General features: G+C 36.0%; 1 protein-coding gene across 6 annotated transcripts in view; it reads left to right on the forward strand.

The window, feature by feature from the left end:
- The window catches only part of DACH2 (dachshund family transcription factor 2), a 672,286-nt gene that overhangs the window by 516,542 nt on the left and 129,079 nt on the right, over positions 1-26,665 (forward strand). For all 6 annotated transcript variants that reach the window (XM_054544812.1, XM_054544811.1, XM_054544814.1 and 3 more), the window contains one exon: positions 26,441-26,599. In XM_054544812.1, the coding sequence (XP_054400787.1) occupies positions 26,441-26,599 (159 nt within the window). The remainder of the gene's footprint in view (positions 1-26,440; positions 26,600-26,665) is intronic.

Below are 26,665 nucleotides of genomic sequence, written 5' to 3' on the forward strand. Positions count from 1 at the left end.
AAACATTAAATTTGTTGCTGTGATTTGATTTGCTGCTGCAAAGTCAGTAACAGCAGTTCTTATAAATGCATTATTTTGGGTCACTTCCAAGTTGAACAATACACTTGTCTCAGTAAAGGGAGCACTAGTACAGAGAATTTCAGGTATTAGGCATGGCAGTTAACATAAACAAGTGATCATACAGAATTTGAAGCAAGTTCAAACAACTGAGAGCACTAGAGTATAAGATATTTTGACGTGCTGCTGATAGCATGTGTCGGGGTAGATGGAAGAGGGCAGTGATGGGTGTTTGGTCAGTAGATATAAAGCTAGAAGGAACAGGAGCAACGTATATTAAACCAGTAGGGCCTTGATATCCCAAAAGCAAAAGTCAACTAATGGTTGCAATGGGGTAATTGGAAACCTGTTGAAAGTCACAATATTGAATATAAAAGAGGTTCCAATAAGATAAAATCCACAAAGGCTAGGTTACAATGGTCAATAAAATAAGCAAAGAAAAAAATGCACAAGAGCAAGCATAAGCATACCTACATTCTTCACCCATTTGTGGACGTACTTAGAGAATCTCATCACATCTGAGTTGAATTCAGTTATACAAATTATACTAAACTACGATAGTCCTAAATATAGGACTGCAATATAAGTTAGGACATTGCCATGAAGCTATAATACTAAAGAAGAATTACGGCAAGGTTGTGCACTTAGGGATTAAAATATCCTTACAAATACAGAATTGTAGAGACAGATTATTACAGACATATTGCTAAAAATACTCTAAAAATGAATACCAGTCTACTTTGTTCTTTTCTCCCTATTAATTTACACATTTACCCAAACCCCTTATTCCTCTATCTTTTAATTTATATATTCATTCAATAAGCCCTTATTGATTGCCTAATATGTGGCATTGATGTTAAGGAGAATAAGACACAGTCCTTTTCGTGGAGGTACTCATAGAACTGTTGTGAAAATAAAATGAAATAATGGATTTAAAAGTGCTTTCAAAAGTTAAAATGCTTACAAATGCTGGGAATTTTTATAACAAAGTCCATTTATGTATTTGATAATTTAATAAACTTGGATAGTATATACAGACTGTTTATTTGAGTGAATTAGACCATGCTATTATCTTTTTTCTTACTACTTCTGAGAAATATATTTGAGAGGGGAAGTGGTTAGCAAGCTTTTCACTTAATTGAAATAATAATATATTAAAGTTATATAAGTTATACAGAAATTTTTTGTCAAAGCTATTTTACTTTCATTATCTCATTATTTTTTGTTGTGAAAATAAAATGAGGTTATGGATGTGAAAAATACTTTGTAAATTCTAACAGTCAAATATATGTGAGGGGTGATTATTTACATATTTTAAGAATGGAGATTGTTTTTCTCCTATGGCCAGAAAAGAGGTGCCTCCCTCAGTAGAACCCTGTGGATTCTAATGCTGCTCCCAACCTAAGCTTGATCCCTATAATGGCCCTACATCTTAGGGATGACTTATACCTCTCTGCCTATCTTTTTGGCTGATGAACAAAAACAGCTTTTAACAGTAAACTAATGGTTCATCCACTAATTAGCAGTTGACCTTGGCCTTCATTTATGTTAATCTCAGGTTTCCCTATCAGTAAAATGATCGTTTTAAAGGTTCCTTTCTTCTGAAATATGCTCTGTTACCATAAGGACAAATTACAGTATGTTGACTCTTTTTAAAATCTATAGCATGAAGAAATAGTATATGGACATTGTTATAGTGACTAAATTGACCAGCATATTTTAATTTACCCTTTAGTGAGGCTCTATTGTCTTTTCTGAGGAGTCGGTGCTACACAGCCATTTGGTGCAGATAGAATCGCTAGTGACACATATAAAAAGGATAGGATGTTTTCAATAAGATATATTCACAATCCAAATTCATTGTGTGTATTTCCTTGCATTTAATTGTTTCTTTTGTTTTAGTAACATAACAATTGAATCACATTTGAGTGACAAAAAGTCTGTATGTCTTCTCTGCCATATGAGTATAAAATGGACTGGTAAAGCTAGAAATAAATACCATTATTTTTTAGCACTACAGTTCTCTGGGATCTTCATTGTATATACATGATACCTTCTAATTCAATTAAGATCAGCCATATTCCACATTAGGTTGTATGATAAAATCCATAAAGGATATTGCAACGAAAGGTATTAATTTGGTAATACCAGATTAACTAGTTTTAGCTTGTGAACTTGATACCAAAAGTGTTATAGAGGCTGGTATGGTTTGTATTTGTGTCCCTGTCTGAATCTCATGTTGGATTGTAATCCCCAATGTTGGATTGTAATCCCCAATGTTGGAGGAGAGTCATGGTGGAGATGATTGAATGACAGGAAGATTTTCCTCTTGCCATTCTCATGATAGTGTGTGAGTTCTCAAGAGAGCTGGTTGTTGAAAAGTGTGCAGCACCTCCCCCTTTACTCTGTTCCTCCTGTTCCAGCCATGTATAACATGCCTGCTTCCTTCCCCTTTGCCTTCCGCCATGATTGTAAGTTTCCTGAGACCTCCACAGCCAGACTTACTGTACAGCCTGTGGAAGTGTGAGCTAATTAAAGTTCTTTTCTTTATAAATTATCCAGTCTCAGGTATTTCTTTATAGCAATATGAGAATGGAATAATACAGAATATTAGTACTGAGGAGTGGGGCATTGCTATAAAGATACCTGAAAATGTGGAAGCAGCTTTGAAACTGGGTAACGGGCAGAGGTTAGAACAGTTGCGAGGGCTCAGAAGAGGACAGGAAGATGAGGGAAGTCTGGAACTTCCTGAAGCATTGTGGAGTGGTTTTGACCAAAATGCTGATAGTAATATGAACAGAGATGGCCAGGCTGATGAGGTGTCAGATGGAGATGAGGAAATTTTTGGGAACTGGAGGAAAGGTCACTCTTGCTATGCTTTAGTAAAGAGACTGGCAGCATTGTGCCCATGCTCTAGGTATCTGTGGAACTTTGAACTTGAGACAGATTATTTAGAGTATCTGACAGAAGAAATTTCTAAGCAGTAAAGCATTCAAGAATTAGCCTAGCTGCTTCCATCAGCCTATGCTCATATGTGTGAGCAAAGACACGATCTGAAACTGGAACTTATATTTAAGAGGGAAGCAGAGCATAAAAGTTTGGAAAATTTACAGCCTGGCTATGTGGTAGAAAAGAAAAACTGATTTTCTGGGGAGGAATTTAAGCTGGCTAAAGAAGTTTGCATAAGAGGTGCCAAATGTTAATAGCCAAGACAATAGGGGAAAATGCCTCAAAGGGATTTCAGAGACATTTATGGCAGCAGCCCCTCACATCACAGGCCTGTGGGCTGAGGAGGGAAGAATGGTATTGCAGGCTGGACCCAGGACTCCAATGCCCTGATCAACCTCAGTATGCTGCTCCCTGATCCCGGCTGCTCTAGCTCCAGCCATGGCTAAAAGGGCCCCAGATATGTCTCAGGCTGCTGCTCCAGAGGGTGAAAGTTGTTAGCCTTGGCAGCTTTGACATTGTGTTAAGCCTATGGGTGTGCAGAGGGCAAGAGTTGAGGCTTGGGGGCCTCCACTTAGATTTCAGAGGGTGTACAGAAATGCACAGATGTGCAGACAGAAGCCCACTACAGTGGCAGAGCCCTCATGGAGAACCTCTACTGGGGGCAGTGTGAGGGGAAAAAATGTGGGGTTGAAGCCGCCATGCAGAGTCACCACTGGGGCACTGCTTAGTGGAGCTGTGAGAAGAGGGTCACCATCCTCCAGACCCCAGAATAGTAGATCCACTGACGACTTGCATTGTGCACCTGGAAAAGCTGCAGACATTTAATGCCAGCCTGTGCAAGTAACCAAGGGGGCTGTACACGCAGACACACAGAAGCAGAGCTTCCCAAGGTCTAGGGAGCTCGCCCCCTTGCATAAGTGTGGTCTGGATGTGAGACATGGAGTCAAAGAATATTTTGGGCCGGGCATGGTGGCTCACACCTGTAATCCCAGCACTTTGGGAGGCCGAGGCGGGTGGATCATGAGGTCAGGAGATGGAGACCATCCTGGCTAACATGGTGATACCCCGTCTCTACTAAAAATACAAAAAAATTAGCCAGGTGTGGTGGTGGGCACCTGTAGTCCCAGCTACTCAGGAGGCTGAGGCAGGAGAATGGTATGAACCCGGGAGGCGGAGCTTGCAGTGAGCCAAGATCATGCCACTGCATTCCAGTCTGGGGACAGAGCAAGACTCCATCTCAAAAAAAAAAAAAAAAAAAAAAAAAAAAAGAAAAAGAAGAAGAAGAAGAAGAAGAAGATTTTGGAGCTTTAAGATTTAATGAATTCCCTGCTGGGTTTCAGACTTGGCATGGGGACTGTTGCCCCTTTGTTTGGGCTTATTTCTTCCTTTTGCAACAGGTGTATTTATCCGATGCCTGTACCCCCATTGTATCTTGAGAGTAACTAACTTGATTTTGGTTTTACAGGTTGATGGGCAGAAGAGACTTGCCTTATCTCAGATGAGACTTTGGACTGTGGAATTTTGAGTTAATGCTGAAATAAGTTGAGACTTGGGGGACTGTTGAGAAGGGGTGATTGTATTTTGTAGTGTGAGGACATGAGATTTGGGAGGGGCCAGGGGCAGAATGATATGATTTGGATTTGTGGCCCTGCCCAAATCTCCTGTTGAGTTGTCATTCCCGGTGTTGGAGGTGGGGCCTGTTGCGCGGATTTCTTCCTTGCAGTTCTTATGATAGGGAGTGAGTTATCAAGAGATCTGGTGTTTTAAAAGTGTGTAGCACCTCCCCCTTTGCTCTCTTCCTCCTTCTCCAGCCATGTAGGACATACCTGCTTCCCCTTCATGCTTCCACCATGATTGTAAGTTTCCTTAGGCCTCCCCAGCTAGGGGAGCCTGTACAGCCTGTAAAAGCATGAGCTAATTAAACCTCTTTTCTACGTAAATTACCTAGTCTCAGGTAGTTCTTTACAGCAATGGATGAATGGACTAATCTAAGGCAAAACCTTTGGATAATTCTGTTCCCTACATAATTCCCCAGAATGCTAAAAATTCATTGTAACCCTCAGGTCTTCTCTTTGATTTTCTCTATTCTCTTTGGTTAGTGTCAAAATTTACTATTGGTACATTTTTGCATGTGTACTCAGAGGACATTGTTCATTACTCTTTTCTGAAATAAGCCTTTAATAGACTCTCAAAAGAGAAGTAATTTACCACCGTCTAGCCACAGTCTCTTAGTTTGACAACTTCAGAAGTCACAATTCATTGGAGTTTACTAGCCACTGGGCTCAAGAAATAAGCAGTGATTAGAACTTGAACTACAAATATTCAAATGTTCTACCAGCAAAGAAGGCTGTAAAACCTCCATTGTCAAGCTTGTTCTATCTCGAATTGATTTTTATGAGTGTGTACATACAGTTGGTTTTGATATTTTACAGCTGAATGGCCAAAAGAGCAGAATAGAATCATGTTCAATGGAAATTTTAGCTCAGGACCCACTCATTAAGATGTTGAACTTATTTCAAATAAGCAATGTCAGTGTGAATAGAAATATCTTGAGTATCCAGTGTTTATCTTTTCTGGCTCCGGAATCTCTTATTGCAGAAATGACAAGTCTGTTACCCTTCTGCATTTTTTCTTTGTCATATCCAAAAACTGATGAAAATACAGGATTTTGGCTTTGAAAGAAAATGACAAGTATTTCAAGCTAGTTTTATAATCTCTGAGCAATCTGGGCTCATCATCCACTCCTCTTCTACTTGTATTTCCTTTAAAGAAGTCTTGCCCCGTGCTTTTATGTAGCACAGCCTAACATCAGATAACTTGATTCTTAGAATCAAATGGAGTAGCCATTCAGTAATTTCCTTATGCTATCTTTTAAAAATATTAGAATTGAAAAAAACAACATGTAATATGTGTAAATTATTAGTGAACTCATTAGACAACTCAAGAACTAAAAGATTATCAGAAGCTTGCATTTACATATATGCACATCCCTTTTCCCTTCCCTCTGCCTCCCAACCAAAGATAAGCACTCTCCGGGATTTTGCATTTAGCATTTCACCACTTTTTTATGCTGCTTATATTTAAATAAATATTTATTTATAGAAACAACCTATAGAATCATGGAATGCCAGAGCTGGAAGGCAGCTTTGAGATCATCCAGCTCAACTTAATAATTGTACAAGAAAGGAAACTGAAACCTATAGGAGGCAAACTGAGGATGTCTAGTCTTTTAGTGGGAAGGTAATCATCAATTGAGAGGTTGGAAAATTACTAGTATTCTATGATTCTATCCATTTATTTATAATTGCAACATAAAATTTGATATTAAGGCTAGGTGCAGTGGCTCACACCTGTAATCCTAGCACTTTACGAAGTCGAGGCAGGTGGATCACTTGAGCCCAGGAGTTCAAGACCAACCTGGGCAACATGGCAAGAGATCGTCCCTAGAAAAACACAAAAGTTTGCTGGACATGGTGGCACACGCCTATAGTCCCAGCTTCTCGGGAGGCTGACATAGAAGGATCAGCTGAGCCCAGGGTGGTTGAGGCTGCAGTGAGTGGTGATTGTGCCACTGCACTCCAGCCTTGGTGACAGAGTGAAACACTGTCTCGAAAAAAAATTGATATTAAAATGCTTAACATTAAAACTTGGTGCTACGAGTCTCAAATTAAAAGTTTTTTTTTCTTTTTTTTTTTTACTTAAAAGTATGCAATTTGTAAGAGAACATATTTACAGATAAACTGCTTATCAAACTTGTTTGTATTGCATTTATCAGTCTCTAAATTATGTTATAAACCAAGAGCCTCGGTCCTATTGAAAAGTAGTAAAATTTAAAAGATGCAATAAAGTCTTTTTAAAACAATTTCAGTGAAAAATAATTTCCGATAAAAATATTAATCTGCTCTGATTTTATTTAGAATTGTATTGCTGAACATGTGTGTGCACATACACGTGTGTGTGCACATACACATGTGTGTGCCCATACACGTGTGTGTGCACATACACATGTGTATGTAATATTTTCAGACTAGCTGAGCATAGCATTAATTTCCAAAGTATTCCCCAGAAATTGTAGCATATTATTTCTTTGATTTTATGGTCATCACCTTAAATAAGTAATAACCTAAGACTTATTTCTGATGACTTTCCATTGTCACACTACATACCTTGGCTATGTAAGGGAAATTGTGGGTAAAATAGCAGATATTTAGCTGAAGAATAACCTTTTCTAAAGTTTCTTAAAACCTTAAAAAGACATTGGTGCTTTGTAAACACACCCATAATGTTTTTCTAATGTTTATCAACTAAGCCTATTGAAACTGAAGCTTCTAGCACTCCACCTGAGAAAATTGAAGGAATTCTGAATCCCTTTGTAAACTGAAGACTCTGACTTTGATTTATCTGTTCTTACATCCCTAGTCTGCCTACAGTTCAACCTCACTAGTTTGTGTGAATGGGGTGGCAGTAACTCTGAAATATAGACCAGCAGTGACCAATAGAACTTTCTGTGATGATGGAAATGTTCTTCCATGCTGTCCATCATAGTAGGCTTGGTGTGATTGAGGAACTGAATTTTTCATTTTATTTATTTATTTAAATTTAAATAGACATATGTGTCCAGTGGCTACTATATTACACAGCTCAGATAAAAAACAAACAATTTAATTTGTGTTTTCAAGAAATAAGAATGTAACCATAAAGAGTCCTCATACTGCATGTATATGCCTGAATTGATCAATATTTGTAATTAGCATACCGTTTGTTTTGAAATAAATACTTTTAGGTTGTTGGTTTTGTGAGCGAAACAAATCACAAATTGAAAAAGCATTTATCTTGCCACATTCATTTTCATAGAGTGGGCAAAGGCATCCATCACCCCACACTAGATTAGTACAGTTACATATTCTAAATTTATTCATTTAGTTTTATTGTTTTCTCACAAGAAGTAACAATTCAAAGGCACACAGAGATATTTACAAATGAGATAATAAGAATAATTTTTACATGACAAAATAGAGAAAAAATATCAACGGAGATACTGCACCTCAAAATATTTAATTTCTATGTTAGCATCCTCAACTAAATGCCCAACATAGCCATTTCTGTAGTTAGAAAAAGATATTTCATATTTTAAGTTAGTCGCTGCCTAAACATGTTTGTGGTTAACTTTGACAGAGCTGCCATTTTCATTTAGGAAGCATAATAATGAAAATAACAAGCTTAATATAAATATGTAAATTTTACCTTAGAAAATACTGGTTTTGCCAATCTCTAAAGATGCCTTACAGCATGTTTGTAAAGCTGGCCCTGCCTTTTCATCACAAACTATCAAAAAGAATGCAGTTTGCACACTATTCTCCTAAAATTAAAAGATAAGCTGCTTTTCACTCACTCTGAAGAGTTCTCTTGGCTTCTAATCATGTAAAAATGAAAGAACTGCCAATTTGTCCTAAACACTGGACCACAATTAAGGTAAAATGGGCTTCAGATTCTCACTGTATTCAGGTTGTAAACACTTGCGTGACAACAACTGAAAGCAAGGAATTTGGGTATTTGGAGGTGGGTATTAGTCCTGAAGTATAACAGGTGTAGTAGCCCTCAGTAATTAGGACATTAAGAGACTGTGTGAGAAACAACTTTACCAAACAACTAACTGAGTTATCAGAAGTGAAAAGTGAATTCTCAAGTTTTATAAAGTATAAGAGCTTTGGGAAGTGTGTGTTTGTCATTATGGTTAATTTGCACATACCTCACTGAAGAAAAGGCCAGGGGAGCTAGGCCGAGAACACAGCTGTACAGGCGGCTCAACTAATTGCCTATCCACCCTCAACCTCATTTATCTTCATTTCTTCCCAATTATACCAAATTATCAATAGTCTCTGTTGCATCACAGTCTTAATCCCCTTTATTCAGGCAGCATTAGGTGGTGGCAGATGAATACTTGGAGGGAGTCAGGGTAAACAGCCATGAATGCCACCTCTGGCAGATGGCACTGCTTACAAGAAATGTGACAAAACATTTGGAATTTGTAACTGGGCATTGGTATGAGGATGCAAGCTGTTAATATTTTTTTAAAGGTAATCAAGGTGATACATGGTAAAAATGCAACCCGTATTTTAAAGAAAAATACAAGGGTGCAGGTGTTCACATCAACTTAAAATAATACATTTTTAGATAGTATATTCCCACTGAGCACTGTAACCATGAAATTTTTTCAGGCTATGATATTTTATGATAATCAGTGGCCTATTTCCATTTGAAGCAAGGTATACATGTTCTGTATTCAAAGAAAAAATATTATTTATTTTTCTTTCCAATCAAATAACAGACTGTGCAATATTTATTGCGTCCATTGCCAAATTGGAAATATGTTTCAAAATTGGATAACAAATTGAACAGCCAAAAGAAAACATGATAGTGAGAAAAGAATGTTTGAAAACATTTACAATTATTACATTTTTCACTTGGTAAAAATAAGACAATAAGAATTAATGTTTTGTGTCATTTACAAAAATATCAATACTATAATAGAAACATAAATACTTTATTTTCATTCAATAACAGATTTGGTACTTTGCAGAAATAATCACATAACTTATGTATGCTTTTATGAATTTGAGTTTCAGGAGCATATGAACTATAGATGTTATCACATAGATGGAATGAGTAAATAAATAAATAAATAAGAACAATCATTAAAATGAAACATAAAATAAAAAAAAATAGGCCGCTTTCAAGTATTTTATTATCAAGTCATAGATCTTTTTAAAAGAGCCGGCTGATTTAACTTTGACATTTTCTGGAATAGGTAGCATTGCTTTAAGTAGTGGTATCCCTTTCATCTTTGTCATTTACATATTGGTGCTGAATTCAATTGCATGACCACAAATTAGATTTCTTGGTCAGAAACAGAGAAGGTGAAAAGTAGACAAAACTATGGAGCTGCCTGTTCCCTTGGTATCTTAGGTTCCAGATCTCCATGTCCTTTTATCCTCTCCTTCTTTGGCTACACCTAGGCAACTGTATCTTCCACCATTCTCCCTGTCCTACACAATCCTACCCAAGTTATCTCCCACAAATGTTCTTTCCCACCTCCATTTCTACAATAATTTAATTTTTTTATACTTACTTTATAAAATATGTCTAAACTGTCTAGACTGCATGAGGTAAGACTGTATGAATTGAGTCATTAATCAAGTTTGGAAGGTAGTAATTGCTAGCCTGTTTTCCAAATTTGCTTTTAAGGCCTTTTGATTTGAAATCCAGTTTCTTAGGCTACTCTGTATATTGTGCATTGTTAGGATGGCAGAGCTTAGGAAGTTTGTGTGAATGTGTAGGTATGAATTACCCCCATATACATCTATGAAGAACTATTTCTTTTTACTTTGAGCTTGGATGGTGCTCTTTCCTGTTCTACAAAGTTCTAAAACATACATATTGCTACTGTTGACAATACACAAATATTTTCAACACAAGAAAACTTTAAAATGCCAATAGTTTTGCAATGTTATTAACTTTGAAGTTACTATTATTTTATAAAACTCCAAAAAGTTAAACTGTAGCATACAGACTTCGCTTTTGGTGCCAGGCATAGGTTTTATATGTCTCTCTCTCTCTCTGTCTCTCTCTGTGTGTGTGTGTGTGTGTGTGTATTCCCAAATATACTTATCATGCCAGGTTGTTGGCCTTGGAAACAAGTCTGTAAATTGGCCAAAAGCATCACACATTATTTTGCTATAAGTGTCTGCTACTTTTGCTGCACTGCCAACCCTAATAAACCGAGCCTTATTAGGTGTGTGTGGTGTGCTGGTGTGTGGTATGTGTGGTATGTGTGGTGTGCTGGTGCATACTTAACCTTACCTCCTTACAGAAATGGGTCTGAGCTTAACGGTCATTATGTATTAAAAGTTGGTAGGCTGTGGGCAATAGAGAATCTCATACTAAATTATACTGTGCAACTGAATTCAGGCTTGTATGTGAAAGAATATCTAGTCTATTAGTGATTCACAAGATTTTTATATTTAGGCAAAACAGACTCATTTGTTTATATTCTACTCCCTCTCTTGTGAGCATACTATACATCGTGTGAAGAGACCAATTCAAATAATTTAATGATAGCAAAATATTCCATTTTTAAAAAAGATCCAGACATCTCAAATTGTGCTGTTGTTAAGATCAATCTCTCTCCTCTCTCTTCCAAACCTTACTGAATTTTGAAATTGAATATTGAAACATAACTGCATGCTTTAAAACTTTTCCAACTATTGTAACTGCTCTGGAGAAACTAAAAGTTCTTAAAAATATAATTATCATCCAGCCATTAACACAAAATATATAATCATATTTTGTAAACATCCTTCTATTGTGTGTAGGTAGTAAAAACTGCAGCTAAACTATTAACGTATTAAATTGCATAAGTTAATCCAATATTTGATACTTTTCTTTGAAAAATATGTCCAAAGGAACAATCTGGAATGAAAACAAATTACCAGATACTATTTTTTACTGCCCTGTTGCCTAACGTGTGTTGAATGACCATTTGGAAAGCAAGTCAGTGCTTCTCCTTAATCACTTGAAAATTTTGTGCATATTTTAACTATACTCATCATTATTTTCTTTAAAAGAAACTAATGGCTTTTTCAACCCGTAAATGTATTTTAATTATTGAATTCGTAATGACTCATTTCTTTTTTTTTTTTTTTTTGAGACAGGGTCTCACTCTGTCATCCAGGCTGGAGTGCAGTGGTGAGATCATAGCTCACTGCAGCCTTGACCTCCTGGACTCAAGCTATCCTCCTGCCTCAGTACCTGGGACTACAGATGCATACCACCTGCCTGGCTATTTTTTTAATTGGTTTTTATTTTTTGTAAACATGGGGCCATGCTATGTTGCCCAGCCTGGTCTTAACCCCTTGGCCTTAAGCAATCCTCCTGCCTCAGCCTCCCACATTGCTACTGGTGTCAGTCCTTGCATCCAGCTGCCCTTGAACATTTCTAACATCGGTGGACAGGGAGTGGATACTATGCCTTCCATATGCATCTATGTATCTATATCTATCTATCTATCTATGTATCTATCTATGTGTCTGTCTATCTATCTATCTATCTATCTATCTATCTGTCTGACTCCCTTCTATCTTGCTTGATATAATTTTCTTGAATTTGTTTCTTTATGATATGGTAAGCATTTCATATTAACAAAACTGCAACTTGAAAAGGATGTGTTCTTTTGTTTTGGTCAAGAAAAGCAGACAATCTTATTCTTAATGCTTGTCTAGCACACTACTTGAAAAATAATTTTAGCTGCTCAAAGAGAAGTTCAGGAATTGAGGTTAAGAAAAACAATGTTTAAAAAGTTTTCTCGGCCAGCTGCAGTTGTTCATGCCTGTAATCCCAGCACTTTATGAGGATCATTTGAGCCCAGGAGTTCAGGATCAGCCCGGGAAACAGTGAGACCCCATCTCTACAGAAAATAGAAAAAATTAGCCAGACATGGTGTTGCACACCTGTATTGCCAGCTATTCGGGAGGCTGAGCTGAAAGGATCACTTGAGCCCAGGAGTTCAAAGCTCTAGTGAGCCATGATTGCACCACTGCACTCCAGCCTGGGTGACAGAGTGAGACCCTCTCTCTCTCTCTCTCTCTCTTTCTCTCTCTCTCTCTCTCTCTATATATATATAATATATATATCATATATATCATATATGTTATATATGATATATATGATATAATATATAATTATATAACATATATGATATATATGATATTATATATATGTTATTTATATTATATATATATAGTCTACTTGTGTCATTTTTATTGTATTCTGAATTAGATATATTTTCATTACTTTAAGCCCATGGCTTTTAGTACTTTTTTCTGATCATTAAAGAAGTGTTAATAATCACATTGGATGTAGTAATAATGCCTTTTCCACTTAAATTATTGTTTTCAATTGTGGAATTAGGCCTTGTATGTTCTGTCCTTCTTTTAGTGATTGGCTTCCAAGAAATACCATTATTTTCCCACTCTTTTCTCTTCAGGCATCAACTTGGCCCTTTTCCTTCAGATGCTTTGCAGCCTTACCCTCATTTTCAGAAGACAGAAAAAACACTACCCATAATTGACTCATATCATTTATATTTTAAAAAGACCTCACTTTAAAGGAGGGACGTGAATAAGAAAGTAGCTTTCCTATGCCACTTGGAATTGAGGGATTTTCTCTGAAGGCCTTCGATACTTCATGATTCCCAGGTCTGCCCACTACAGATCTCAGACTAGGCTGAGATCTTTGAAACTACCACTTTCTTAGTTCTCTTCACCAAAATGCCTCGTTTTGTTGCTCAGATTCTAAACCATGCACATTCACAATCAAAGCCTCAGTTAAAAGGACTTATATGCCTCATATCAGTAACAATTGAGGATAGTGATTTAGTGTGTGTGTTCTGGAGCCTTTCCTGGTTTGATTCTTTACTAGTGGTACAAGTGTGGGAAAATCAGTCTTTGGAGTTTCAGTTTTCTCCATAAAATGTGGCTAATTATAGTACCTATCACATGGTGTTCTGAGGATTAGGTGAATACTTTCTACCACACGTCAAGTGCCCAGTGTGCTTTCAACGTTTTTCAGGCACATAGTGTGTGTTCAGTGAATGTGATTTTCACAGGTATTAGACATATATGTGGTAAGTGTTTTGTAAGCAGTGGCCGGTAACTGATAATTGTAGTTTTAATTACTCAGTGTAGTGATAAAATCCATTTATGAATCTCTTTGATATCATCATCAGTAATTCATGAGCCCCAGTGTAATACAAGTGAAACATCCATTCCATACACTCATAGGCACTACGATCCCAGAGCCAGTAAATGTTCCATGTCAAATCTATACTTGCTATATATTGATTCTATCTATTGATTTATTTTACTTCTACTCCATTTTCTTCTTTTATTTTTCATTAAAAAACTGTATTTCCTTATCCCTTTCTTTTTTCCATATAGAAGAATTTTTGGTGATAAAATTAGAATTATTCAGTCTAATGCCTCAGCTTAAAAAATATGTTTCTTTCTCTTTGTATTGTTATTTCAGGCTCTGCCATGTATTTCAATTTGTCATATTTTTCCCAGTTTTATAGATTTCTCTGAATTTGAGTCTGCGGGTTTTATCTTTATTTGGGTAAAATGATTATTTTTTTCTTGCTGAAATTCTTTCTTTTTTGTGTCTTTCATGTTCGTGTTCTATGCTTGCCTCTTTCCTCTTATCTTTTGTTTTATCTTGTATTCAGTTTAGAGCAATATGAAAATTACTGGCAAAAGTTATTCTCCATTATTTCTACCAACTTTCTCCTCTTTCTTCATATTGAATATTTTGTTCTTTCTTATCATTCTTCTTTTAAGAAGTCCTAGGATTAATAATCAATGTTTACCAGCCAAACCCAGTCTTTTCTGTACAGAGAGAGAAAAAACAAAGAGCCATCTGCTTCTGCTTTCTCAAGAGGAGAACAGGCTATATATGGTTGTTTAGTCTCACTGCTGAACCACTTGATACATTATTAAAAGTAGCCTAGTAAAGCCGTATCTGGAGTCCTCATTTTCAATGTTTTACTGTATCCTATTATACAATCTGCTTTAAGAGCAACAAGTTAAAATGCACATGGCCATGAAAATTAATGTGGTTAACTGCAAAAATAATAGAGTTTTACCTTTGCAAATTATTCCTTTAATTCTTGGGGTCACTAGTGGTCTTCATCATCTTTTGTTAGTAGTATAGTTAAAAAGGTAGTCACCCTACAGACAGGTTAATAAAGTTAATACCCTATTTTGTCCTTTATATTCTAAAAAAACTTAAATGATAACAGCTTACACTTATTTAGTGTTTGTTATGTCTAGATATTGTATTGTTTTACATATTCTGTCTCATTTAATCCTTAAAACAACCCTAGAGCAGGTAGACTATATTTCCGTATCAGATATTAAGAAACTCAGACTCAAAGAACCCTAATGTCATTTCCAAAGCCCATAGATAGTAAATAGAGCGGCCAGAATTCAACATCAGGTCTGTCTGATGCTCCTTCCACTATGCTATTAGGATTTTTTGAAGGATATAATTCTTCCCTCTCTATTTTGTGTCGGTCTCTATCTGCCACTTTCATAGAACTTTGCCAGTTAACCACTACCAGTCAAGTAAGATCACTTTAACCTCACCACTCCAAAGCATACAGAACAGCTGAAATCTCAACAAGAAAACTTGCTGTGTGAGTAATAATTAACTCTCACCATTGGCTGCAAAAGATCATAATGCTTTCATCTCGATTTATTGGTCAAAATAAATTCTGTTGTCTAGAGACTGCATTATGGTTTCCCTAAATAATTTTTTGATAGCTGTAAGAATTGCACTGACAGGAAGATATTTATACCTACAGAAATGATATTAGTTTATGTGCAGGGATAAAAAGAAGAGACAAACTATTCTGCCTCCTTCTATGTGGCCAGTCTTGTCCTCTGCTTTTTGGTTTAATTCATTAGCTTCTAAAGCATGGCTTATTTGGTTAAATTAACAGTGTAATAGAAAAAGTACTTTAATTATGCTTTGGGTAAGTATATATGCTTAAATTATATTATGGGTAGGAAAATATACTTAAATTATGTAGGTATATATACTTAAATTATGTTATGGGTAGGTATATATACTTAAATTATGTTACAAGTAGGTAAATCTATTTAAATTGTGTTATGGGTAGGTAAATATACATCCATAGTATTACACTTTTATAACACTAATTTTTCATCTTCTTAGTTGATCTATGAAAAATGAGTGTTGTAAATATATAATATTGCACATGTATGTTTTAAAAAATTTTCTGACTGATTATGAAAAAAACTGTAAATTTGTGCCGTTTAAATTTTTTTTAATTCAAGGCAGTCATTGAAACCTTATGTTCATACACTCTACCAGGTAAATAATAAGTATGCTCTTTTAGTATACATAAAGTAAATTTCGAGCTGTATACATGCACTAACATATGCACACAAAATAGAAATTAAATAGAAATAATTAACAAGATTAAACAAGATTTTAACTAAGAAATTTTATTAATTACATAAAACTTTTAAAACATATATTCTTAGTATCAGTGAGGACAATGTGATTAATACATCAAATCTGATGACCTTTACAATATTTTACTTCTTAATGAAGGTGATAGAGTTCCTACATTGAGTAGGAGAAGTATCAGCTCTGCTATTTTATATCTCTTCTTCTGTGCTTACATTATTGTCTTCAATCTGAGGTTGTAATGTGTTGTTCACTTTGTAAAGGCTAGTTTATTGAATCCACTCAGTTGAGTGTACGTAGAACATATCACAATGAGGTCAGAATAAATAAAAGTCTAGGGCTGCCAATGGCCAACCACTTGCCCTGCTGAAAACTCCTACTCTTTTTTTTCCTCTGGGTTCCTCTAATACTTGAGTGGTGAAGGCATCAGTGATGGTTCATATCTTAAATATTGGTGACACATAATGTTGTACTTACTTTTTGATTAACATGTAAAATAAATATTAAAACTCAAATATCTTGCTCTATCTTTGTAGGTCAGCTTTTACATTTTCTAGGGTATGCATAACCTCATTTTAAGGACCTCCAATTTAAGGTATATCTTACAGGAGCACATGTCACAGCTTATAAATTCTAGGAACTAGCTCTTTAAAACAAATAATTTGCCTGTATTCTCAGTAATTGTTCAATATTTCAGAAATATGACAAAAGAGGGAAACGATAGATGGTGGTTCTGCTTGGCTTCTGGTGAAGCCTCAGGGAGCTTTTATTCATGGTGGAAGGCAAAGGGGGAATATTCACGTCACATGGCAAAAGCAGTAGGAATGGAGAGAGGGTGAGGGCGAGGTTCCACACACTTTAATTAAATCTTGCAAGAACTCACTCACTGTCAGGAAGACAGCACCAAGCCATAAGGGTTCCATTCCCATGATCCTAACACTTTCCACCAGGCCCCACCTCCAGCATTCGAAATTAAAATTCAACATGAGATTTGGGTGGGGACAAATATCCAGGCTATATTGGTGGCATTATATGATTATTTACTGCGAAGTGACTTGATAATATGTTTGTCATTTAGACAGACCACATGTTATTAAGAATGAAAGAAGGAACTCAAATTCAGATAAGAAAATGCTATCACTGTCTTGAACTTAGATTTTTCGAGTCTTTCAACTTGCAATACTTACACTAGCAGGAAATGAATTCAAATTTCCAAAAAGTGTCTTGTCACACATAAACAAATTTTTCTGTACTTGCCACAGCAGACAGCTTAGATAGAATTGAAGTGTATTTTTATTTATTTATTTATTTATTTATTTATTTATTTATTTATTTTTTGAGACGGAGTCTCGCTCTGTTGCCAGGCTGGAGTTCAGTCGTATGATATTGGCTCACTGCAACCTCTGCCTGCTGGGTTCAAGCAATTCTCCTGCCTCAGCCTCCTGAGTAGCTGGGACTACAGGTGCGCACCAACATGCCCAATTAATTTTTGTATTGTTAGTAGAGACAGGGTTTGACCCTGTTGGCCAAGATGTCTTGATCTCCTGACCTCGTGACCCGCCCGCCTCAGCCTCCCAAAGTGCTGGGTTCACAGGTGTGAGCCACCATGCCCAGTCATTGAAGGGTATTTTTAAAGAAAACTTCTACTCCAGGCAACATAACATAATACCAAGATAAATATGACAATTTAAAAATTGGGGGGGTTCATAGGAGAGTGAATAAAATAAGATTATCATTTGGAATTTCAAAATAATATCTGGCATAACCCCATTTTCTTCATGTCCACAATAAAATATCTTTTAACCAGAGTGTATTTTAAGTTATGCAAACTAATAGTTTGCAAGAGTTTCTCCAACCATATCATCACACTCAGCAGGTCATATGGAAGAGCACTGTGCTTCCATCACTTGTGATATAATTCCTGCTACAACTAAACTAATTTTTGAAACTCAATAATGTGATGTTCAAGTTTTAGCCATTGTGCTTTAAAGTGGCACTCAGGGAATACTTACATCTTGCAACATTTTAATTTAGAAACAAATATTTTGGGACTTTTTTTGAATTTAACATTTACTTTGTGAAACATATTAGCCTTATTTTTAGCAATATGTATGAGTTAGGTGCAATTTACTTGAGTAAGCCTGTGGTGAGTACTTATTTTTTTTTTTTAATTATTAAGTCTACTTTGAAGCATCAGTTCCTTTTAAATCCAGAAACAAATTTGTTCACTATTAATTTTGAAACTTTTGAACTAGACTCCTGATCTTTTTGGATGATGGTGATGATAAAAGTATAGAGTCATTTGTTTGATTTTTTTCATTTGTTTGTTTGGTTGGTGGTTTTGCTCGTAAAGATAAGGCACCCAACAAACATATGTAAAAAAGCTTATCATCACTGGTCATTAGAGAAATGCAAATCAAAACCACAATGAGATACCATCTCACACCAGTTAGAATGGCGATCATTTAAAAGTCAGGAAACAACAGATGCTGGAGAGGTTGTGGAAAAATAGAAACGCTTTTACACTGTTGGTGGGAGTATAAATTAGTATGACCATTGTGGGAGACAGTGTGGCGATTCCTCAAGGATCTAGAACCGGAAATACCATTTGACCCAGCAATCCCATTACTGGACATATACCAAAAGGATTATAAATCATTCTATGATAAAGATACATGCAAATGTATGTTTATTGTGGCACTATTCACAATAGCAAAGACTTGGAACCAGTCCAAATATCCATCAATGATAGACTGGATTAAGAAAATGTGGCACATATACACAATGGAATACTATGCAGCCATAAAAAAGGATGAGTTCACCGGGCGCGGTGGCTGACGCCTGTAATCCCAGCACTTTGGGAGGCTGAGGCGGGTGGATTACGAGGTCAGGAGATTGAGACCATGGTGAAACCCCGTCTCTACTAAAAATACAAAAAATTAGCCGGGTGCAGTGGCAGGTGCCTGTAGTCCCAGCTACTCGGGAGGCTGAGGCAGGAGAATGGCGTGAACCAGGGAGGCGGAGCTTGCAGTGAGCTGAGATCGCGCCACTGCACTCCAGCCTGGGGGACAGAGCGAGACTCCGTCACAAAAAAAAAAAAAAAAAAGGATGAGTTCATGTTCTTTGCAGGGACATGGATGAAGTTGGAAACCATCATTCTCAACAAACTATCGCAAGATCAGAAAACCAAACACCGCATGTTCTCACTCATAAGTAGGAGTTGAACAATGAGAACACATGGACACAGGGAGGGGAACATCACACACTGGGGCCTGTCAGGGTGTGGGGGGCTAGGGGAGGGATAACATTAAGAGAAATACCTAATGTAGGTGACGGGTTGATAGGTGCAGCAAACCACCAGGGCATGTGTATACCTATGTAACAAAACTGCACATTCTGCACGTGTAACCCAGAACTTAAAGTATAATAAAAAAAGAAAGAAGATAATGCTTATGTATTCATACAACAGTTGTAGTGCATGTTGGTCCATCCATCACACTCTCTCAGAGTCTTAGCACATTTCTTGGAACCCCTTGAAGGTTTGTATATAAACATTCTGGTCATGCAACCAAGGTATTCTTTTCTTTCTTCTTGGGTACTGCTCTGCTCAGTTTTATTCTCTTCTTTTTAAATTGTCCTTTCTGATACTCCATCTTCTTTATTTTTGTTTTTCATGTTTATTTCAGTCGTTATGTCAAGGGCCAATTGGAGGAGATGAGGCTAGTAGTAGGAAAGGTAGTTAAGAGTCTCTTGAGATGATTGTAATGTGTGAGAGTCATGAGGGTTCAAACAAAAGCAGTGTCAGTGGGAATGGAAGGGAACCCAGTGTAAAGTCAATTCCAGATAATTTGGCCACTTACACAGAGTGAATGGTTAAGAGATGATAATGATACTTATTATTAGACTGAGAGATCTCTGAAGGCAAGGGATTTGCCTTTTATTTCTATATTCTCAGTACCTGCAAATAGCACCTGACACATGTTAAGTACTCAGAAATTTCCCATTGAAACAATTGCATTATGCCACTAACAGATATAGGAAATAAAGGAGCAAGACCTGTTTCATTGAATAATGGTCAATTTAGTTTCAGACATGTTGAATTGAAGATGCTGTAGATACCTGTGTTTTAAATTGTTTTACACAAACTGCTTATACTCTAGGATAGCACTTTCTAGTATAACTTTCTGCAAGGAAGTAAATTATCAGTATCTGTGCTTCCCAATATGATAGTCCCTAGCTGCATGTGGCCTTTGAGCACTTGTAATGTGGAGCTGAATTTTTTCATTCTTTTTACTTTATTTTAATTAATTAAAACATATTTAAATAGCCACAGGTGACTAGTGGCTATTGTATTGGCAAGTGCAACCCTAGCAGCTCATCAATTAGCTGCTACTATACCTCTGATTAAACTTGAAATTCCTAGACCATCGCCCTGTGGTGTGGCTCTTCCTAGGTAATGTTTTAAAGTAAAAGAGGAGATAAACTAGTTGAGACCTTCTCAATATTTTAAAATGAATAATTGTTATCTATTTTCTATCCATATCGGTTCAAATTTCAGATACAGTGCATGATTGCACTACTGAAGTCACCAGTCTGGTAAACTGCTGAATATTCTATTTTCTGAATGCATACAGGAAAAGCAAATAAAAGAATAATATGATAAGGTTGTAGAGTATAGCACCTCTACACATACACGCCTCGTTTTCCATTCATGTGTTAGCACTTTACAATATACTAAACCCTGAATTTGTGTCTACATGTGTGTGTGTACACCTCCCCGCTACACACACTTATACTATATTATTATTTAGAAAAAATAAGTCTTTAATGGTTTAATTATGATTTAAAATATCTTTCTACTACAAAATGCTTCATGCTGTGTAGATTCATCAAACAATGTGCATTTATCTAAGATTCTAGCTAAACAAATATTCTATGGCTGAGAGAACAAGCTCGATTTAGGCCGTATGCTTCATAGACCTCTTCCCATTTGACTTCTTTTTCTTTGCCTTATGTACATAATATTACTGGAAACATGATCAATTTAGACCTATATTTTCAAATAATCTGACTTATATGTTTCGTAGTAGCTACAAAAGTTTCAATGTAAGTACAGCTTTTTATAAACACTTCTATTTTTCACAGTCAAGGCCATAGTTTTGAATTTAATAATTACCTTATATATTTTTTCCTAGTAGGTGGCTTTTAAATTTGTACATTGCAAAATATAGTAGCAACTGCTACTATAGTATTCCTCTAAAATATTAAGTTACACTCAACTTGAATTCATAAGACAGAGATCATTTTTAAATTATGAAACTCTTGCGTATGACTCACACAATTCTAGTAGTCTTAGAAACTCAAACCTACAGAAATTAAAGCTTATGCATTTATAAAGAGGATCACTGATCCCTATGGGTGGATGAGGAAGACTGTTTACTAAATTGTCTTGATTCTCTTCAGTGAATATTTTATTAGCTTCCTTCACTCATTCTTAACAACATGGTGCTAAGGTGAAGAATGATTGCTTGGAATTTTTATTTAGAGCCTTACTGCTGGATTTCCTTTATATTCATTTGAAACATTTTGGTGTTTGGGTGTTTTAGCTTGTAGGCTTATGCTAATTTGTTTGAACACATCATAATGATCTTTGCTATTGCTTTTCACAAACCTGACCATAGTAAGCATTGTGCTATTAGAATGGGAAATGCAGAAGTGCTAATTAGACAAAATTTTAGCAAATTAAAACATTAAAATACTGCTTTGGGTCCGACCCATGATATGCTCCTGCTCCTTTTTCAAGTTATTATTTTTAACTAAATGGATAAAAAGGTCCTTTTTGTGTCTTAAATTCCATGTTTCTGTTGTAAGGTCCCCATGATTCATAGGTCTCTGTCCTCTACCCACTTATCCTACAAAGAAAATGCAACAAAAACAAATAACCTTCTGGGAACCCTAACATTTTAAAATGGGTTTTTTAAAAAGGTCTAAATTGCAAACTAAAGAATTTCTGACTAAGGCAATAGAAGTTTGTCAGATGCCTTGTTAAATTAATGTTTCCCCATAGTGAATCACTTTATTGTTCTTACACTGATTCTAACTAAGAATATATACTTCTACGAAGTAAGGGCTTATAAAAAATGTAGTTCTCTCTAGCTTTCTTATTGGTAAAGTTGGGATTAAATTAGTTAGTGTTAATGTAGCAATAGTTGCTTGTAATACTGTTTATTGTGTTACATTCTTTACTGTCATCAATTTAGTTTTACTAAATATTGTGCTAAAACAGTGATAAGTAGTTGATATGGAAAAGCTCAAATAAATTATTCAGTTAATAGGGATTTGCTGCATTTTCTACATCATCTTTACATACTTAGGACTGTGTTGGGTTACGTTTATACTTAATACAAAATTTCTTGAAGACTTAAAGAGGTTACTTTATTTTCCCAAACCCACTGCTTACCGTGCTGGCCTCTTAGTCATGCCTTGTTAAAAATGCTGTTCAGTTTCTCTCCTCTTTACTGGAGGAATTCCCTCACAAAGCTAGTATGGTCTGGTTCCAACAAATGTGCATACTTTAGTGTTATGGGCTGAATCATGTACCCCTAAAATTCAGATATTGAAGCCCTAACCCCTAGTTGCTTTGAAATGTGACTGTATTTGTAGCTAAGGCTTTTAAGGAGGTTATTAAGTGTATTTTAAAATAAAGAATCTAACTCTATTACTTGTAACTCAAAGGATAAATGATTGAGGGGATGAATACCTCATTCTCCATGATGTACTTATTTCACATTGCATGCCTGTATCAAAACATATCAGGTACTCCATAAATATATACACCTACTCTGTAACCACAAAATTTAAAAATAATAACAATTTAAATGGATAAATAAATCCGGCCTAGAGTGGATTCTAATCCAGTCTGCTTGGAGTTCTTATAAGAAGAGGAAACTTGTGCATAAAAGAGTTACCAAGGATGAACTCGCACAGAGAAAAGAGCATGTGAGGACATAGGGAAAACACAGTCATCTGCAAACCATAGAGGAAAGCCTAAGGAGAAACTAATCCTGCCAAAACCATGATCTTGGACTTCTGACCTCCAGAACTGTGAGAAACTAAATTCTTGTTGTTTAAGCCATCCTGTCTGTGGCAGCCTTAGCTAACTACTGCATTTGGAGGTAGACAGACAGACAGATAGATAGGATGAGGAAAGTGGATACCCAAGCCTTCAAAATAGTGGTTAATGAAAGGCTGACTGTAGCTTAGATTAGTCAAAATACCTTGCTAGTTTTAAGGGCAATGGGTATTACTGCATCTTGACAAAGAGGCATAAAAAATGCAAATATTGGGGTCACTGAACATTCCAGATTGAGTCATAATTAATGTTTACACTTAAAAATGATAAGAGATTTAGGTCAAAAGACAAAAATGTGTTCAGAGCATTCATACCTCCTAATCCAAATATCTAGAATGTTCCACACTCCTCAGCCACTCGATTCATATACAGTTGCCTTTACATTGCAGGATAATACTTACATCCACATTTGGTGGAGGTGGGAAGAGATGGAAACTACCTTTTCTTTTTTTATTATTATTATACTTTAAGTTCTAGGGTACCTGTGCACAATGTGCAAGTTTGTTACATATGTATACATGTACCATGTTGGTGTGCTGCACCCATTAACTCATCATACATTAGGTATATCTCCTAATGCTATCCCTCCCCCTCCCCCCGCCCCACCTTTTCTATCATTAACATAGTAGTTAACAAAGGTGTGAGCTGTTGGAAAATGTGTATCCAAAGTTCTCATCAAAACATACACAAAACCATATTGAAATCCTTTGATAAGATTTTAAAAACATTTCTATTCAAGCTTATGTGGAAAATGTGATACACAAACCATGAGAATACTACCTAATGTACCATTTAATATTAAATGTAGAGTAAACAGTTTTAAATTTATAAAATAAATATTGATATAATCTCAGCTCCAATATTGCTGTGTTGCTGTTGCTGCTGTGATAGTGCAGTACTATATTATTATCATATGGTGTAATTTAATGTCTTCTAAATGTATCTTCTTTTGTCAATATTTTGCTCATTTTATAAATTACAGTTCTGCAGTGGTGGGGTAATTCATATCTTGAACACAGTGCTAAAATGATGTAGTGCTTCCATTTTTGCTCAGCAATTGATCTTTCAAATTTTTGCATTTTCTGGTATTAATCATGTTTATTGGCCTAATGTTTCTATAAAGAATTCTCAGTGTTGCAGTGGTTACTTTCATAGTTTATTAAAATACTCCCTTCCCCCACCATCTCTCTTCATTACAGTATAACAATGTCTTATTGATTTTAATTGAAATTCCAAATTTGTTAACACTAAAATATGTCAATGCACCAAACCATAAATTACTTTCTTGCTCTTAAGCACATGCTGTACAACAGCCAACATCTGGATGAAAAGAGAGAACAAGTGGTAATCATAGAAGTATTGCATGTTTTCAATGAACATAGCAGACCTCAACATGATCAAGGGAATGATTTCTGGTCCATTAAACCAGTCTATCAAATTCAACCAAATTTCCTACCTACTAAGCTTTCATGCATCTTATCTGAATGGCTTATAGCAGGACCCCAACAAGTAACTGCTAATTTCTTCCCACGTTTGATTGGAAAATCTGTGTCCATATCAGCAGGGCCAGATACCCTTCAATCTTTACATATACTGTGCTAGAATCCGGTGTTTCCTTATCTCAGCTCATCTAGTTGGAGGCTCATCAAGACTCTCACTTTTGGATTAGAGATTAACTTTGGCCACAAAAGAGCTTGAAAGAATACCGAAAAGGAGGACTGGAATAAGGTTCTTCCTCTTCAGGACTGGGGTAAAAGTGGATGAGTGGACAGGAAGGTTAAACAATCCTTTCAGAGATTCTTAGCATGTAATTTGCTTGAATAAATGTTAAATCTTGAGGAGGGATACCAATTGGGCCTGAAGACATTTCCCTGAAAAGTTTACAACTCTCAAAACTGCTTTTGCAAATGTGGTTTTTGAAATAAAAGTATAAAAATGTTTGTCCCCTTTGACTCAAATTCCACTCAGGGAATTAATTGATTCTAAGGAAATAATTTAAATGAATGTTTTTGTTATAATGTAGACTATAATAGTGACAATTGGAAGCAAAGTCCAGTGTTTAATAGTCATTACACTTTGTAGATATGATACCTGAAGCAACATGACAGGCTGCTTATAATGTAAAAATGGGTATCCATATGAACAAAGTGTGGGAGGGAACTCAAAGAAGTGAAAATAATCACAATATTCAATGTTGTGGATATGAGTATGTTGATTTTTCTACCTTAAAAAAAACATTAAATATACGTATTTTACAGAGCTCCCAAGAGTCCCAAGCCTAAACCCCACACATAGTGTCAGAGTTTTAGGCAGTAAGTGGGCTGGTGTGAGCCAGGTAGAGTGCTAATGTTGCAGTCCCAGCATGGGAATGGAGGCGGAACCACTGACCCCTGAATGAATGAAGCACATCAAGCAAATAGATGGAGCTGCCTGCACAACCATTTTGTTTTCTAAAGCCAGACTATCTGCTCCTACAGTGATTGGAATCCCACCCTTTACTCTCCTGTTTAAAGTATTCTCTTGAAAGAATGTCCTGGAAATTATTCTGTGTTTGTTTTCCATATGGTTTTAAGCAATGGTTCTATCCCCCATAGTATGCTAGACACCAGATAAAATAGCTATGCCAATGTAGATCATGATAATACAGTATTCTGCATTTATATACACTTTACCTGACTCTCTAGCATGAAGGATCAAAATAAGTATAATTTCAAATTGGAAGCAATGGTTTCCTATTTTTGTCCAGCTTATTTTACACAAAACTCTAGTGTGTATGAATAGATTTGCTTCTCTGAGTGACCTGAGAAGAAAAGATCATTTTGTTTCTTACCATGTATTTTTGCATGTTGTCATGCTCTTACAAATGAGTGTGTTCTTTTTCAGTGATCAGTACAGTCCTTTAAAATATAATATGTGTATGTTAAAGGTTTAGAATACAAGGCAGTGGTGGTCAATTAATGTTCCTCAACATGTAAGTGCTTCTAAAAGCTATTCATTATGATTCCAGATTTGTTGAGACTACCAACAAGTCAAGAGTGCCTATACTATTATTGAGAATGATTTGGCCTTCCCAGAGGCGGCTTACATCTCTAGACTATTGAAAGTTTTTGAAACTGTCATAAAAATGAGTTAACTGTGTTCAATAATAATTTTCTAAGAGGTAGTATTCATGATTACAGCCCTAAAAGGGAATTTTAAAAAGCTTTCTTATGGAAAGTTGTCAAGTTGAAATATGTTTATATGAATATTTTTCAGGTGGAAGTGAATCCTCCTGGGATAAGGATAAGATGCAGTCTCCATTTGCTGCACCTGGACCCCAACATGGAATTGCTCATGCAGCCCTAGCTGGCCAGCCAGGCATTGGGGGTGCGCCAGCCCTCAATCCACTGCAGCAGAACCACCTGCTAACCAATAGTATGTATACTGTCCTCACAAAACTGGGTGTGTTGAACAAAATACTATCCAAGACCTACTAGAAAC

Source organism: Pongo abelii, chromosome X (assembly GCF_028885655.2).
Source record: "Pongo abelii isolate AG06213 chromosome X, NHGRI_mPonAbe1-v2.0_pri, whole genome shotgun sequence".
NCBI lineage: Eukaryota > Metazoa > Chordata > Mammalia > Primates > Hominidae > Pongo > Pongo abelii.